The 16291-nt window shown below is 34.4% G+C and overlaps 2 protein-coding genes across 2 annotated transcripts; one reads left to right on the plus strand and one right to left on the minus strand.

Moving 5' to 3' along the window:
* Positions 1–250: 250 nt before the first annotated feature.
* On the minus strand, positions 251–5629 carry LOC130629588 (probable splicing factor, arginine/serine-rich 6). The gene is made up of 6 exons (XM_057442846.1): positions 5555–5629; positions 2486–2864; positions 1707–1787; positions 1496–1627; positions 821–892; positions 251–741 (listed from the first exon to the last, which is right to left on the minus strand). The coding sequence occupies exons 2-6, from the start codon at positions 2839–2841 to the stop codon at positions 609–611; spliced, it is 774 nt and encodes a 257-aa protein (XP_057298829.1). The 5' UTR covers positions 2842–2864; positions 5555–5629; the 3' UTR covers positions 251–608.
* A 174-nt stretch (positions 5630–5803) lies between these two features.
* On the plus strand, positions 5804–16200 carry LOC130629589 (signal recognition particle 19 kDa protein-like). Its single transcript, XM_057442847.1, has 5 exons — positions 5804–5936; positions 12830–12905; positions 13781–13855; positions 14481–14589; positions 15854–16200. Exons 1-5 carry the CDS (start codon positions 5899–5901, stop codon positions 15979–15981), a joined length of 426 nt encoding a protein of 141 aa, XP_057298830.1. The 5' UTR covers positions 5804–5898; the 3' UTR covers positions 15982–16200.
* The last annotated feature ends 91 nt before the right edge of the window (positions 16201–16291 follow it).

Below are 16291 nucleotides of genomic sequence, written 5' to 3' on the forward strand. Positions count from 1 at the left end.
ACAAGCAGTATTTATATTTTTGTACTACAAAGAAGTTGTATTTACACCACTTTCAAAATGGCTTTTTAGTGAGAAAAACATTTAACAATTCAGATAATAATAATGCAAAAACAATTTTGCATTTCTCAGGTAATAAAGCTCAGCTGAACTGATTAGAAATTTTTATTAGCTAAAAATATATCAATAGATGAAAGCAGTTAATAATCGCTTTAACCAAAGAAGGAAACAATCTGAAGACAGTTTTGAAGGTTAAAACAGAGCTTAAATAAAAACGTCTAAATATGTTAGGTAGTCAAACCAATAAATCTATTTACAATGTTGACTAAAAAACGAGCTTTCTTTTAAACATAAGGTTTAACACATATGAAAGATAAAAAGGTTCCAATTGTGCATGCTCAATTTGCGCAAATGTAACTTTCAGTCTGGACTCTAAGATGTCATTTAAAGAAACACATGCATGTAATACAATAGCCACTATATGTTGATATAAGCCCAAACTAATATCCAATCATAGTTTTCAAAAAAACTATGTTAGAATAACATATCATTGTCAGCTAACAAAACAATGTAAAGAGCTTGAAGTCCTTAATTTGTGGTGAGCACAACTCTTAGTTGTTTTCATCTGCACTGTCTCGTTTTTCATCGTTGCCACTATCATGTTGATCGTTTTGGTTTTCATTATTTTCTGCTTGGTCATCATTCGTTTGTTCAGGTGAGCGGGATCTTGATCGACTACCAGACCTGTAGCAAGAAAACATTATGTTAGATAAACAAGAAACACCTCGTTGAAAAATGAAATGCATATGCAAAATATTGTAACCTTGTTGAGTCTTTACGTTCTTTTGATTTTCGACTGTTAGAAGGTGAACGAGATCGAGACCTTGAAGCAGACCTAAAAAATTACAACACAAACTTATTAACCATTGCACAGTTTCGCACTTCAAGCAAACGCTTTATCACAAGGCTACCTTCTCAGGCCTATCAATAAGGGGAGAGCAATTGCTCTAGCTCACGCAAAGGCTCGCCCAATTCTGAGAAATGAGAAACTAGCTGAGCCATTAATTGCTCCCCCAATTCTAAAAAAAGTTTTCCTGCTGAGCAACATTAATTCATCTCACATAGAAATCAATGTTATCTTTCTTATTATTTACAGTAAAAAAGAACTAAAATACATAAAAAAGATAACACAACATAAAGAAAACAGACTTTGTGATAAAATATGTGTTTATAATCTTATTTTATTTATTCTAATTGCTCGCCCAGTTTAAATAATTGTACCCTTGGGGGAGCGATTTATAGCTCTGGTGTTATTTTCTTATTGATAGGCCTGCCTTCTGGAATTGAGTTTTGGCTAACAGGAAATTTTACCAACTTTCTTTCAGTTTTATGAAGAAAAACAACTTTTACAGGTTTATGTGAAAGTAACTTAAACTGTTTCATGAAAAATTTATGGAACTAGCCATAACATCATTTATTTGTATACATTATAAGTTACCTTTGTTCCTTAGAATGCGAACGAGATCTTTTATCTCTTGAAGTTGTACGTTTTTCTCTTGAACGTGACCGTTTATCGTTGGAGTTTGAACGTCTTTCTTTTGATCTTGATCTGTCTCTTCTTTTTGATGACCTGTAGAAATAAGTTTAAAATATAATAGTAGCAGAAACAGAACTGTACTAAGATACAGAAGTTAAGCACACCGCCTAACCTTTCCCGTGAACGACTTTTAGATCGTGATCGTGAATTCGACCTTCTGGAACGTCTTCTGTCTCGTGATCTTGACCGGGATCTAAAATTATGTTGTGACGAGAAAAACTAACAAAACGTCTTAAAATGATAATGGCTATTCAGCATTAGCAAAATTGTGTGAGTAATTTTGAAATCTAAGTTTCAAATTATTTTTAAATGTGAAGAAGATATGATACCCAACTATTTGCAGCAAATCACTATTTTAAAAAATATTTATGCATTAAAAACGTATGCAAGATTTTTTGAAAATTGAGAGCTTAAAATATATTTTTAAACATTTTCACAAACCTGCCAATTAAATAATTAAGATGGACAACTGTCAATACAAACCTCTCTAAGAGTAACAATATTTTACAAATGTAACTGAGTAAGATCAAAACAATAATGACATTGTGTGAACCTTACACAACACAAATAATGAAGCAGATGGATGATATTGTAGGTAGTGCAGATAGAATTTTTGTTAATTTTTGAAGCAAATCACATCTGTATGGAGGATGCACAAATTTTTAGGAAGCATTTTGAGTTGGTTGAGTGTTGAATCAGTGACGCATTGAATTGGAGGTGTGGAGCACTGTAGCTGCACATTATAAAAGAGACAAAAATATATTTTAGAAAAATTGTTCTTTATAGAAGTCACAATATTTTTAGACTTAACACCTTGCAAACTTGCAAAAAAGACTAACATTTAACAAGCCTTTACACATACTAGAAAAAGAAAGCAGTTGTTAGATATACCTTGATCGTCTTCGTCCACTACCATATCTTCCACCACTTCTACATTCTCGAGTAGAGTGTCCAAATTTACCACAAGTGTAACATTTTTCACTTCGTCCTCTAGGACCACCTCCACGACCACCTCTTACAGGTCCACGAGCGAACTCCACACGGATTCTTGTTCCACATACACGTTTACCATCCATATCTTTTACAGCATCTTCTGCATCCCGAGGATCCTCAAATACAATGAAACCAAAACCAGGTGGATTCCTTGCAACCCATACATCTCGTAAACGTCCAAAGTATTCAAATTCACGTTCTAACTCTGTCCTTGAAGCATCCTCTGTAAGACCTCCAATGAATATTCTTGACATGATTAGATTTATATCTATAGTATCTAGACATGTCAAAGAGAAATTTTTTCAATAACAGCTCATAATTATTAGCTGTGAAATTAGCTATGAAATTGATCAACATTTTTTAACATTAGTCTTGTCATTCTATTGTGTACAATCACACACGTCTAAAACTGAATTAGGTTTTCAGGTTTTAACAGCATGTGCAAAACCCAATGTGTGTGCAAAATTTATTTTTTTATGTAATTTATAACAAAAATAAAAAAACAAGTGACAAGACAGATTACTATCCTGTAAGCCTGCTTGGAAATAGCAGTTTAATGGCTCTATATGAATGCTGGATTGCACCGTGGCTGTAAAACTTTTAAAACAACACAAATATATATATATATATATATATTCTGTATAACTTTCCAAACAGCACAAAAAAATCTTTTTGCAACAGAATTAAAGTTTGAGTTAACAACTAAAAAGCGCAATTTTATTAAAAAAGTTGCACAAGCTCGTCCTCTATATCGTCTGTATTATGTAACTGTAATTCCACTCACTAACTTTCTCTGTTCATTGGCATGATGATATCCTGAGACACATGTCTAGGGTCTACCGTATTATCAATTTTACCAGTACTGAAATATGTGTACTTTACAAAAAAGACAGCCTTATCTTTGCTGGGGTAGCTTAAAATGTTTTGCGCAGAGGGTATTTTAATTCATTGTTATCTTTAGAACCATTCGTTAGACCCCAAACAAACCTAATTTCTATGAAACTAGGCTGCAACAATATAATTGCAATAATTGCTCTCCTCCACAGATCCTATGTTAATTTGCTTCACCAAGTTTTCCTAATGTGTTTGTCTTCACAATAGAAAGAGGTATATGACAATGTTTGAAGCAGCCACTAGCTATATACATCTGAGACAACTCGCCGAGTATTGCATGCATTTCAATCATAAAATAGGTTTTAGAAATAATTCTAGTGGAATTTACATTGTTAAAACACATCACGGAATTGAGATGTAAAGCATCAATAAACTAGGATATTTCAGCTCATTCCTTTTTTGCTTGACCATGCACAAACACTTGTCTCGACACCTGCATTTTTGCAATTTGTTTTAAGAAATGGCTTATAATCTAAACCATGAAGTTGTGTGTGGTGAGCAGAGGTGCTAAAACTGTGTTTTTAGATATATAATCATGTAATAACCTATATAGGCTGCAAGCGTTTTTGGTGAAATGGCACGCCCCTTGTGCTTGCCACGGTTGAAGCAGAAAAAGTACTCACCTGATTGGGAAATGTTACTTGATTGGGAAGTTGCTGACCAATTTTATAAGTAATTCAACCTGATAAGGGTAGCGTATACCATCCAAATTCCGTGAAGGTCGTAATTCCCTGATTTAACCTGGGCCTTACGTTAGGTACCATATTACCATTTTCACAAGCACCAAAACTTGTGCACTTTACGAAACAGACAGCCTAAACATCGTTAGGGTAGATCACACATGAGAAAATGTGAAAAAACAAATCACAGAATTAAGACGTCATTTGAATTTGAATTCAGTGATATAGATACAGATAACATAGTTACAGTTTTTAAATATGGAGACCGTCAAATAGCTGTATTAGCTAAACGGGTGAGGCCACCAGTGAGAAAAAACCTACATATAAAAACTGACATAAATATATATGATGACAAATAGTAGATTTTAACTCAGATTGAGCTCAGTTTAAGAAGATTATTTATATAAAAGTGACTAAAAAGGACCATTCTTGTAGCTTTCTAGAAAGAAGAGTTTACATTTTGATTTAATTTGACCAGAGCTTAAAGAGGCATTCATGGAAATAGGACGTTTTTAATGGTATCTTTTTCGCTGAGCCCTGCGCAAACGCCTGCTTTGTTTTTAGGGATGGCTTATAGTCAAAACCATGAAGTTATGTGGCAAGTGGAGTTGCCAGATCGTCACTGGAGCTGTTTGTTTAGATAATCACCTAATTAGGGCAGTATTCTTGCGATGAATGTTCTCCTTCGTTGCTCTCCGATGGGGTACAAAGTGGACTTTTCCCGGTTAAACCTTCACAGTAGCAACCTTAATTAAACAGAATTTACAAGCAAAACAGCGTTAAAATGTCGCAAAATGGCAAAAATTAAGCATTGTCTAAAACATATTAAAGGCATGTCGCAAAATGGCAAAAATTAAGCAGTGTCTAAAACATATTAAAGGTTTGAAAAGAATTCCTTGAAGAATCCAGTATTGTGGTTATGAAGGTTTCACCACAAAAACGTTATGATTACGGCATTTGTACACTATTTCATAATGACTGCTTAACCTGAATACTGGCCCGTGATTGGTTCAACCAGTGTTATGACGCAAATCCGACTGCAAGAATATGCTAATATTTACCTGATTGGGTTCATGTTGTCCTTAGCTGAAGTTATTTTTTAAAAAAAATTCCATTCATAAAAGTTTATGTCCACAAAACATTTTGCAGCTAATTTACAGCTAGGAGTTGTAAGGACGCTGATCTACTTTACCCACTTCACTGATTCTTTTTGTTTTTTAAAATTTAGCTTTGTTTAATTTTTAAGAATATTTGTGTTGTAGAATATAACGCTGTACCCATCTCATAGATGACACATATTAAGTTTAAATATAAAAGCTCTAACTATATTTATTTATACATATTAAAGAGTTTTCTCTATGATGAAGGTTATAAAAGTTAAATAGCAACAAACCACGTCTTTCTTCTACTGCCGAGAACCGCCATCCAAGGTTTGGAGCGAAAAAAGAAATGCATTGATGTTTAAAGGCCTGGTAACTACCATAAATTCATTGTTGTCTCCTGTCACTGACATGATAATGATTTCTGATTATTTTTATATAATATTTATATTTAATTTGTTAAGAATTATAATTTAGTCAATAAAAGGTGGTACATGTTCAAAAAAAGTTAATTTTCTAATAAGTTCTAGTTCAATATGTGAAGTAATAAAATCAGAATATCGAATTTGCTTCGTGTATTTTGCTACCGTAAGATTTAAAAACGAAAAGAACACATAAGATTCTCAAAATATTTAAAATGGCGCATCTTACTACGGATCCAAGTTCCCAACAAAGGTAGGTAGCTAGATAGCTAGCTATAAGTAAGTAAGTAAGTAAGTATGTTTTTGTATTCGGCTACTTTGTGTTTCTTACGTCTGTGGGGTCTTTAAAGCTTACCTTCTGGGAAAAAAATTAGTTGAGTTCCTATGAAAGAACTTAAAAAGTTGTCTGTGAATCATTTTATTTTTTAAAAATCTTATTTACCTGGGTGCCGACTCGCCGAAAACGCCGCAAAAACCACGGGGCTGTCGGACGACTTTTGGCGTTTAAAAAAACCCTTAAAATTTCGCCCAAAGAAATCCGAATCAACCCAAAACAACATTTTTTAAACATATAGCTAGCTATTTCCATGCATAACTTATTCTTTTAATCAGTGTGGTAGTGGAAGACTGTTTTTTATATCATTTATTCGATAAATAGCTGTAATAAAATCCCACAAGTAAGTAAGTATGATGACAAAATAGCACCTTCCTTCTCGACAAAATTTGAATGAGAACAATGAGCTCGCCAGTGCAATTGGGCGGGTCCAGGCTTTTCCAGGTGGTTACAGACGAAAACCCTGAGAGAATGCCTGCGCATGTCCTCACATAATCGGCGAGTCGACACTGTTGAATCTGAACGAGACACATATTACACTATTTCGTCATTTTATATATCTCCATGATGTATATAACCGTGATGTTACGGCAGACAACACACACTTAAATGGTAGATCAGCTACCGGGACAGTCGATACTCACGAAACACAACAGGCCCCCTCGTGTTTATTCTTAAGATATTAGCTTCCAGACTTTCAGCTGATCTTATGAAATCATCATTGGTGATGTAATAAGGTAGTAAGCATAAATTAGTACAATATTATAACTTTTAAACAGTGTGGACATATGCTCTTGATGATGTCTTAACATTGTACAGTATTGTAGTTTCAGAATGACCTAATACATGGAATCACAATCCGGATATTTACATGTGCGCGCATCTAGCTAAGGCCACCATATGAATATGTTATGTTCGTGTCCTGAAGACCCCGCAAAAATAAGTCGGTCTGTCGGTCGGGCATATTTTTCCCCGGGATTTTTATATGGGGCAAAAACTCGTTCCCAGGGTTTGGCCCTGGGAACGAATTTTTCATTAATTAATTTTTACGGAAATTAATTTTCGCGAGTTTTTGTCGATTTTGGGAAAATTAGTTCTCACAAATTTTTTTTTCAAATATATCTCGTTTGGATCAAACAGTTTTTCCGGGTTTTTTCTGACTTACTAACTCGGGTTTTTCTTGCCAAAAGTGAGTCGGTCTGAGGACGCGAACATAACAAATTTTTGATGGCAGCGGAAGTGATTAAGTAATGCCTGATGTTCACGCACATTTGGAGGTAAAAATGTAAACAAACCAAGCGGACACAGAGGGAAACATTGAAAACAAACAAAATCCACAATAAAAATTTGAAGGAAATGAGTCAATGTTTTTCTTTTCTTTTGCTTCGCTAGCCATATTTTTTCTGCACTAATGTTTTCGTTACCTCCATTTCTGCGCATGAATCTTTTACGTAATGATGCGCTCACAGGAGAGAAAACACAATGATTGAGTGTATCTTTAATTAGCTACAATTAGAAATGTAATGTCAGCATTTTTGAAAACTTACCCATGACGTCATAAGATCTTAGAAAAATTATGTAATCATGACATAATTTTGTATAATTAGCGTGACATTTGTTTACTTTTGTAGCGGTAAGCTTCAACTCTGGCATTTACGTGGCAAGAAAAAAGATGCCAGGATTTCTTCTCTTGGAAATATCTTTTGAGGTTTTTAACTATTGTTGAGTGTAGATTGATGCCATTTAAAGCCCAAAACAAAGCTCTGTGTAATAAAATGGACTAGAAATAATTTTGTTTTATCTAGCACCCCCGTTTTTCATACAACACAGTTATGAGAGCCAGAAGAGCTTTCTGCTAAAAATGTAAACAAAGAAATTTAAAATAATTAGAGTTACTACGCGCTTAGAAGAAGAAGTTTTTATTCTACAGTAATAGCATACATAAGGTAGAGGTCGAATAAATATCAATTTACAAAAAAATTAGGCTATCACTGTAAGGAGACCAGCATTATTAGCCAACGGCTATGACAAGATGCTGGCCACCCTTAATATGCAAAAACAAAACAATAAAACAACAAACAAACAAAAACATATGCAAAACGCAATAACATATTAAAAGAAAAACAAATGATGACAAACTCAGCTGTACAATGAGAAAAAGAACTGGATCAGAGAAGAAGTTAGTGTATGAGAGGTGAGAGAGACTAATTGAGTTGAAGGAAAGGAGTTTTGTACAAAATTCCATGAATAAATGGACTGACATCGAATAGAGTTCGAGCCTAAGGATTTAGTTGACACAGTGGGGGATTTATCAAACCAAGAATTAGATCCACGAGTTCAGTAAGAGTGGGAAAAGTCAACTTTGTAAGTATTAAGAAGTGCGTCTGGGAGTTCTCCATGATATAAATTTAATAAATTTAAATTCATGATATTAATATAAATCAGCAAGTTTTAAAGATTAGAGAAAAGAGAGGTAGAAGTCATTTTGCATTGTGCAAGTCTAACTGCCCAATGTTGTAAACAGTAAATACAATCAATAAAGTGATGACCAGGTTGGCCCCAAATTTCATTGCAATAACGAAGATGGCTACCAAAGAATGCATGGTACACAGTTTTCAGAACACTTTGTGGAACAAGGTGTTGGAGTTTTGAGCTATAGCTCCATTAGCCCTCTTGAGTTTAACCGCAATCGCATTGATCTGAGATTTCCAGTTAAGATCAGAATCTAAGAGAATACCAAGGTACTTAATGCAGTTACTGGGGAAGAGTTTCTTGCCGTTGATGAATAATTTGAAGTTATAGTTTGCTGGTTTAAGCTTCTGCTTAAACAGGATATATTCAGTTGAGCCATTGGAAAATAAATTTCAGATCCATGTTGATTCTTTTAGAAAGAGATTTTAAAAACTTATCAAAACACATAGGTTGGTATCATAAGCAAAGTGATGAACCATGGAAAATTTAATGGCACAATTTAAATCATTATATAAATAAAAAACAGAAGAGGGCCTAAAACAGATCCTTGTGGTACACCATGTCTAAGAAGTTTTTACTCAGATTCAGTGCCATTAATTGATACAAATTGTTGTCTGCCAGATAAATAAAAACGAAACAGATTAAGAGGAACTCCCCTGATACCATAATGAAAAAGTTTTTTCAGGAGAATTTCGTGATCAACGGTGTCAAAGGCCTTCTGGAGATCAAAAAGGAGATCAAAAAAGCATGCATCCATTTTAGAAACTAAAATTCCTATTACTACTATTCCTACAATCTTGGACATAAATTAGTGGACAAGTATTAAATTTTAACTCCCCCTTTCCCCAAGCTCAGTGTTGGAGCCAAAACAGTGATTGACCTTCAAAATTCAACCTTGAAGTTGAGGGGAAGGGGGAAATTAAAATGTCTATGCATATTTTGTCCAAGATTGTCTCTAATTTAGGCCACTTCGGCTTCATGCCTTGGTCTTCATATTCCATAAATGCCAAAAAGTTTCGATAATTTCCTTGTGTTTCTTATGTAAACAAACAAACAAACAAACAAACGAAACAAACTTCCTGTTCTTATATGAATGGTTATTTATTTGGACATAGGCCATAGTTGTGTTGTTTTGTATAACAGACGAACAAACAGAATAATGTGTTTCGTGTTCTTATACAAGTTCTTTGTCTGAATGGGGGTTGCATATTAAGTTTTCCTATTGAGGTAATTGATAATTTAATTAGAAGTATGTCAACACTAATAGACATAGTGGTGAAGGCTAAGGGCCAGAGAATAAAGTGTTAATTTGAGTAACGTCTTATGTGCATGAATCCGTTCACAGCTATTTACCGTGTGGCTCTCAAAATACTGGGTTGGTGTCTGGCACAGTATGATCCACCAGTAGCAACTTGGGTGTAATAAAATTTGCATAGTAAGGTGCACGAGATTCTTGCGTTTATATATATTACGACATCTAATTTATGTTGAGGTATTTACGACATCTAATTTATGTTCAGGTCTATTTTGTGTTGGTAAAGGTTGCATTTGTCTTTTAAAAAATTTATAAAGACAACAAAACTCTCTAAGACATTGCACATAAGGAAAACAGAAGATTTTTTTCCACACGTTACCGTCATGCTACACATTACCGTACTTGTAACCCTGCTTTTTAGCCCATGGAGTGCCTATGTCCAAGACGTTACAGTCAACTTTGTGATAAATAATGTTATATGAAACTTATAAAAATGTGAGGGTAACGTGTTTGTCTCACCAAAGTTTCTAGTAAAAATAACAGTAACATGTGCGGTAACGTGCAGTATTACTGTAACGTGTCGGTACAGCCTGTACAGCTGCCAGCAATCACTTTTGCTTTTAATATATACTAATTTGCCACCAAAATTTGAATTTTTGTTTTGGTGTCGTGTGAAACCTGCACGAAATGTTTTTGAGCTCGCAAATTTTTGAAAATGGTGACCATTTTAGGAAAGTTTTTTATTGTCACTTCGGTTTCCTTAGGGTTAAACCTAAGATATAATCTTTGTTTTTGTTAATGTTTAAGTTTTCAGCATAATATAAACAACATAAAAATTATCACTGAGTAACAGTGTAATACCTGTAACAGTGATGTACGGAAAATTCTTTGTAAATATTTATTTAATTTTATAATCCATTTATATCTCAGCAATAACAGTGTGTATGTTAAAATGAATTGCAGGTGTGGGTAGGAGATAGGTGCATATGTGTTATTAATTGTATTTTCAATTTATTTTTACTATTTTCAGTGCTGGAACGTAGTAAGGTAAAAAAAGAGAATTATCATCTACAGGCCCGGTCGGAAAAATTTAACCCCGCGAGCGCTAAATCGCTCACGTAAATCAGTCTGAGTGAGCGATCCACGTGCGATCACAAAAGCTCGTGCAAATTAATTTGCGTGAGTGGTCGAAAAGTTTAAAATATGTTATTTCTTGTTTAAATGCCTATTTAAATACCTATTTTAGTGTTAGTCCCTTTCCTCGTTGTTTTATTGTGTTGCATAACGAAAAATGTGTGTTCTTTTTACCGCCATATTGAATATGTTTACTTATGATTTCAGTGTAATAAAAGTTGGCACAGCAAACTATAATTACCAAGGCAGATGGGAAAATAATGGGAATTTCCAGAAGACTAAAAGGAGGGATAATGTTAACAAGACTTGAGTCATTTAAAACAATATTTTTGTTATGTTCAAGGTCTACTCTGAATCAGAAAATACAACAACGCTGCTGTCATCATCGTCACTGTTGCTGTCTTCGTTATCTGACGCAATCGTGGTTACGTCAAACGAGCTAGAGCAGGACTTCTTATGTCACCATAGTTTTGCCGTCAGCCTCTGTAGTTTTATAACCAATAATGTCCTCTTTACCCCATTTTTTAAATGTAGAAATCTCAACTATATTTCCGACATTTTTTTTTTAAACTCATTTTTGCCGAAAAAAACGTGTCCTTCTATTCAATAAAATAGGATATTATAAAAGTGAATGTATAACACATGGCCTAAACAGTTTCACCTGTTCCCACTGGAGTAAAAAATTTGAAAGGGACAGCTAAAACAACTTCAACACTTTCAAATTGAAAAAAGTGTTGCATTTTTAAAACATAAAAAAATCTGATCTTTGATTTGTGCCGAAACATTTTTAACGATCGAAACCAAAAGTAGAAAAAAGAAGTATCGCATGGATAAAAAAAATATGAATAATATTTTATCACGTGAAGGTATATCAACTTAAAAATTATACAAACCTCTCTACTTAAAAACGTCTTTTTCGAACTTTTTATATATTATAAGTAATCTAAAAAAATTAAAAAGAACGGAAAGATAAAAGAGTATGGGGACGAAATTGGCTCAGCAAAATATTTAGTTTCGATTCACAGGTACCGTCGATCATATGAATGAAACTTTGACGTCATTACAAGAAAAAGTTAATTTATTTGTAGCAAACAACGCACCTGTTTCTTACAACTAATAAGAAAGTTTTATGTCCCACATGTTCGTGCTTGATCTGTAAAATAAAACTAAAAATAATCCAGCCACCGCTGATCAAAGATATCAACAAAAAGTACTCGCTACACGTTGCATTACGTCTTTAAAAAATCTTTGATAAAGTAGTCTTACGCGAGCGATAAATCGCACGCGTAAATTTTTTGGCGCGTGTGTGGGCGTGTGCGCGTGCGATCGCACGCGTCTCCTGACCGGACCTGATCTATACATTTAATTTTAGTGTTCTTCAATATTTTCAGCAGGAATTAATAATTTAGTCATGGTAACTAGGTTGTGAAATACATGTTAATAACACATATTACCACCTCTATTACCAGTAGCAAATCATTTCAATGTGCTCAATGTGAATCAAATCATTTCAATGTACTCAATGTGATTGCAAAAATGTAAATAGATTAGAATAGCATAAGACAAAGAAAAAATGCGGTTATAGAGAGGGTGTGAATTGTAGTAGAAGCACTGCTAGGCAATAAATAATATATATAAAGCAATTTTAAGCTAAGCAAAATTAAATCATGTAGGTAGGTGTATGGTGCCATGTGAAATGAATGTATGATGTCGAACATATGGACTGTAGGAAAATTTGAAATCGGTTCTTGAGACGGATCATGTTTTTTAAAAAAAAAGATTCAGAGTGTGGTTGAGAGAAAGAAGAGAAAAAAAAACTATTTTTATTTCCATGCTAAGTGTATTTATGTTAACTTGGTTAGAGATACCATGTAATATTTGATACAAGCATAAACTGACCTTGAGTTGAAGCTAACTTTACATTGTTATGTTATTATTATTGTTGTTTCAGATGGATTGTGATTTACCCTTCGTATATAAATAACAGAAAGACACAAGAAGAAGGACGAAAGATAGCCAAAGCAAAGGTCAGTGAGAATCTTGTTCTACTGCCCTCTTGTCCCTCGAAACTACCCCTAGAAATCTCTATGAAATCCTTATAATGTGGAAAATTTAATAACTCATGTTAGGATTATCTTTAAAACTTTAAACTTGCAACACAACTTTGTTGCATAGCGTTATCTACATTAAGTAAACCATAATAAGTGCCATAATGCACAATATTTCACTATCATTGGATCTGTTTGCATATTTTTAACCCTATTCTTGCTGGGCTTCTTTAGGACTCCTTAATTCTTGCAGTGCTGATTCTGTAATAATATAATAACCTATTACCCCAGACTGTACCACAAAATATCGCCCAATGTCTACATGCTGGCCAACTTTGCGAGGTTAGCGCAATGACTGAATGATTAACAATTTCTAAAGTTGTTGTTCAATAGACATGGAAATAACTACAAATGTTGCTCAGACCTTAAGCAATAACTTGGTCAAAAAATTGCTCATGTCAGCAATTTTATGGCGTTTAAAAGTTATCTTACATTAAAGATTTGTAAAATATTTGTATAATTGCTTTGTATTTAGTCACACTACTAAAAATCATCAAAAGATTATCAAACAATTTAATTCTAAAAACTTTAAAAAAAAATTAACTCTACATAAAATATTGGTTGCCATGGCAACACTTCAGCATATATTTCAAAAAATATATTAGGAAACTCAGGTGTTATTTCTTTCGTACCTGAGATTAAAATCCGTATGTACCAACTGCTCCCAGTGATCCACTGACCGAAAAAACAACACAGATTTGAATTGAAGTGCTCCGAATTTTCTTTCGTATTATGATAGATTGTATTATGAAGTTGTGTTATCTATTTCTTTCTTTCTCTCTTCCATAATTTAGGCTGTGGACAATCCTAAAGTATCAGAGATGAGGGATGTGTTGCAGTATCATAATTTAAATTGTGTTGTAGAAGAGGTACTATTTTTTCTTTTCAATATTTTAAGGGATTTATTGTTACTATAGCAAGAACACTTCTTAACAAATTCACCAAATTTCATGGTTTTGCTTTTTTAAAACACAAAAGTTTCGCCTTATTTTCGATAGTTTCATGGTTTCGCCTTTTTTTCGATACAGTTACATGGTTTCGCCTTGTTTTGGATAGTTTCTTGGTTCAGCCTTGTTTTCGATAGTTTCATGGTTTCGCCTTTTTTTGGATACAGTTTTATGGTTTCGCCTGTTTTCGATAGTTTCATGGTTTCGACCGTTTTCGATAGTTTCTTGGTTTCGCCTGTTTTCGATGTTTCATGGTTTCGCCTGTTATTAAATGGAGATTTCGGAAATGCGATAAAAAGCACCAAAAATCTGCTGCCTAAAAAGTATGTATGTGTAGACGTGTACTTCGGCGTTCTGTGGTGTAGGGTTTAAAGATTAAAGATTAATATGCAATTGGAAAGGCTTTCCTTATTACCAGTTCTCTCCTAAGCAGCTCGCTTTGATGTCAGTATCCTATTTCAATATAAAAAGGTTAAAATAAAATAAAATGTTGTTCTTATAGTCTTTTACGTATAAATAATCCAAATTTCTTTTCCTCACTGTTTAGAATAAGCAATACCCACGTGATAGCTTCAAAGATGCTTTCTGCAAAGGACGCGTACGAGTTCAACTGAAAACAAGTGATGGTGTACCATGCAACGCCGATTACGCAACAAGTAGGTTTCCAATTTGGTATTCATTAAATATATCATTAACATTTATTATCGTGTGTATGCAGTCCTCGTTTACATAGGTATACACATAATCCGCATAAACTATCTGAGTTCATCACTAACATATCGCCGCACTTAGTGTAGTGGGTTCGTCTGCGGCTCCCAGTTCTGGGCACCGCGGACCGAATCCCGCTCGCTGCCAGGCAGTATGTTAGTGACGAGCAAAGTAGTTCTTCAAAAGTCCTCGTTTGTTTTAATATGAGATGTTTCTTAGAGTTAAAATTGAGACTGTAAACTTGCGAAATAGTGAGAGACTTGAAAAGGTGACAAGTCTCCTGCTGAAAAGCGTTTTGAAGGTATAAAACAGAAAAAGTTCAGATAATCTCCTTTACGCTAAGTTTCTCTATAGTAATAACCGTATGTTGTTCTTCACACCGAACGATGTCGTGCTAAAAACTAACGAAATAGCGATCCTGTCACGGTCAAAAATCTGGCGACCCTCGGATCTGTATATTTCTTCACGGCTAACGACTAGTCTTAAAAAAATAGCCGTGTAAATGTCATTATCTACCGTCTAGTGCCGTGATTTTATCAATGTCTGCCTTTTATATTGCGTTATCGTGTGTTGTCGTATTTCTCTCTATAATAATAGCCGTATTTTGTTACTCTGTCCGCAACGGGCATACGAAATAGCGTGTTATATAAGGACTAGTCGGTGACCTGTGGATAAATCTACAGGTTTGCCCGTCCTTTATATACCGCATTTCGTGTATCTTTCTACTTGTGGTACCATTTTGCGCAGAGACAGACAGACGACGGCTATTATTACAGAGACGGACGACTACGTGAATTTTCCAAGGGGCAACGACAAGTCTCTTTAATAATAGCCGTATTCCGTCTGTCTGTCTGTGTGTCCGCGAAAGCCGTGTCCCGTAACGGAAACACAAAATTTTTTTTAAATGCGCACCAATACCAAAGGCGATATATTTCTGTCCACTTTGTTGCAACGGGTTAATTTAAAGGACGGGCGTCCCCGTGGATTTTTCCACGGGCTAACGACTAGTCTATAATAATGCCCTTATTTCTTATCTGTACAAAATGGTTGCACTGCAGCTTTATTTCGAACTTCCGCACAGAGTAATTTCTTTACTGCTATGCTAACAGGCAAACATGGATGCACAAAAAACGGATTCAGGAAATATGAACGACGGGCGAAATCTCATAGTTTTTACGTAAAAGCCGATTCATATCGCCTTATTCTCTTTAGGAAAAGCTATCATGCTGTTGTTAGGAGACATGATCCCGAAATTAAAAGGCCGACAGACGAAAGGAGGTTCAGCAGAGTCGAGCAGTAATACCGTTCCCAGTAGTAAGAAAAATAAAAAGAAAAGATAGTACATTATAAATACAATATTTTTATATTTTTAAAGAATGTGAGTTTGTTGTGGCGAATAAAGTTACGGTAACCGACGATTATATTACAGATTTCTTGAGTTGGAAATGTTATCGGCATAATCTTACGCGTGGTTTTAGTGAACACGGGATTATTTTAACGGGATTATTCGGAGAACTGTAAAAGAACATTTATTGTGTTTAATAAATTAATTCCTGTAATTCCTCTCCTGTTGTATTGTTCGCATATAATCGTGAAGTAAGGTCCGTAAAACCTGAAAAACTTAGAAATCTAACCAATTTTATTCAAATC

This window comes from Hydractinia symbiolongicarpus, chromosome 2 (assembly GCF_029227915.1).
Source record: "Hydractinia symbiolongicarpus strain clone_291-10 chromosome 2, HSymV2.1, whole genome shotgun sequence".
NCBI classification, from domain to species: Eukaryota; Metazoa; Cnidaria; class Hydrozoa; order Anthoathecata; family Hydractiniidae; genus Hydractinia; species Hydractinia symbiolongicarpus.

Excerpts from the sequence above, each read along its gene's own strand:
- LOC130629588 (XM_057442846.1), bottom strand. The coding sequence starts at position 2,841 with ATGTCAAGAATATTCATTGGAGGTCTTACAGAGGATGCTTCAAGGACA. Across the intron at positions 1,628-1,706 it reads AAAAGTCGTTCACGGGAAAG|GTCATCAAAAAGAAGAGACA; the intron begins GTTAGGCGGTGT and ends TTATTTCTACAG. Across the intron at positions 742-820 it reads GAACGTAAAGACTCAACAAG|GTCTGGTAGTCGATCAAGAT; the intron begins GTTACAATATTT and ends TTCTTGCTACAG.
- LOC130629589 (XM_057442847.1), top strand. The coding sequence starts at position 5,899 with ATGGCGCATCTTACTACGGATCCAAGTTCCCAACAAAG. Across the intron at positions 5,937-12,829 it reads GATCCAAGTTCCCAACAAAG|ATGGATTGTGATTTACCCTT; the intron begins GTAGGTAGCTAG and ends TTGTTGTTTCAG. Across the intron at positions 14,590-15,853 it reads CAACGCCGATTACGCAACAA|GAAAAGCTATCATGCTGTTG; the intron begins GTAGGTTTCCAA and ends TATTCTCTTTAG.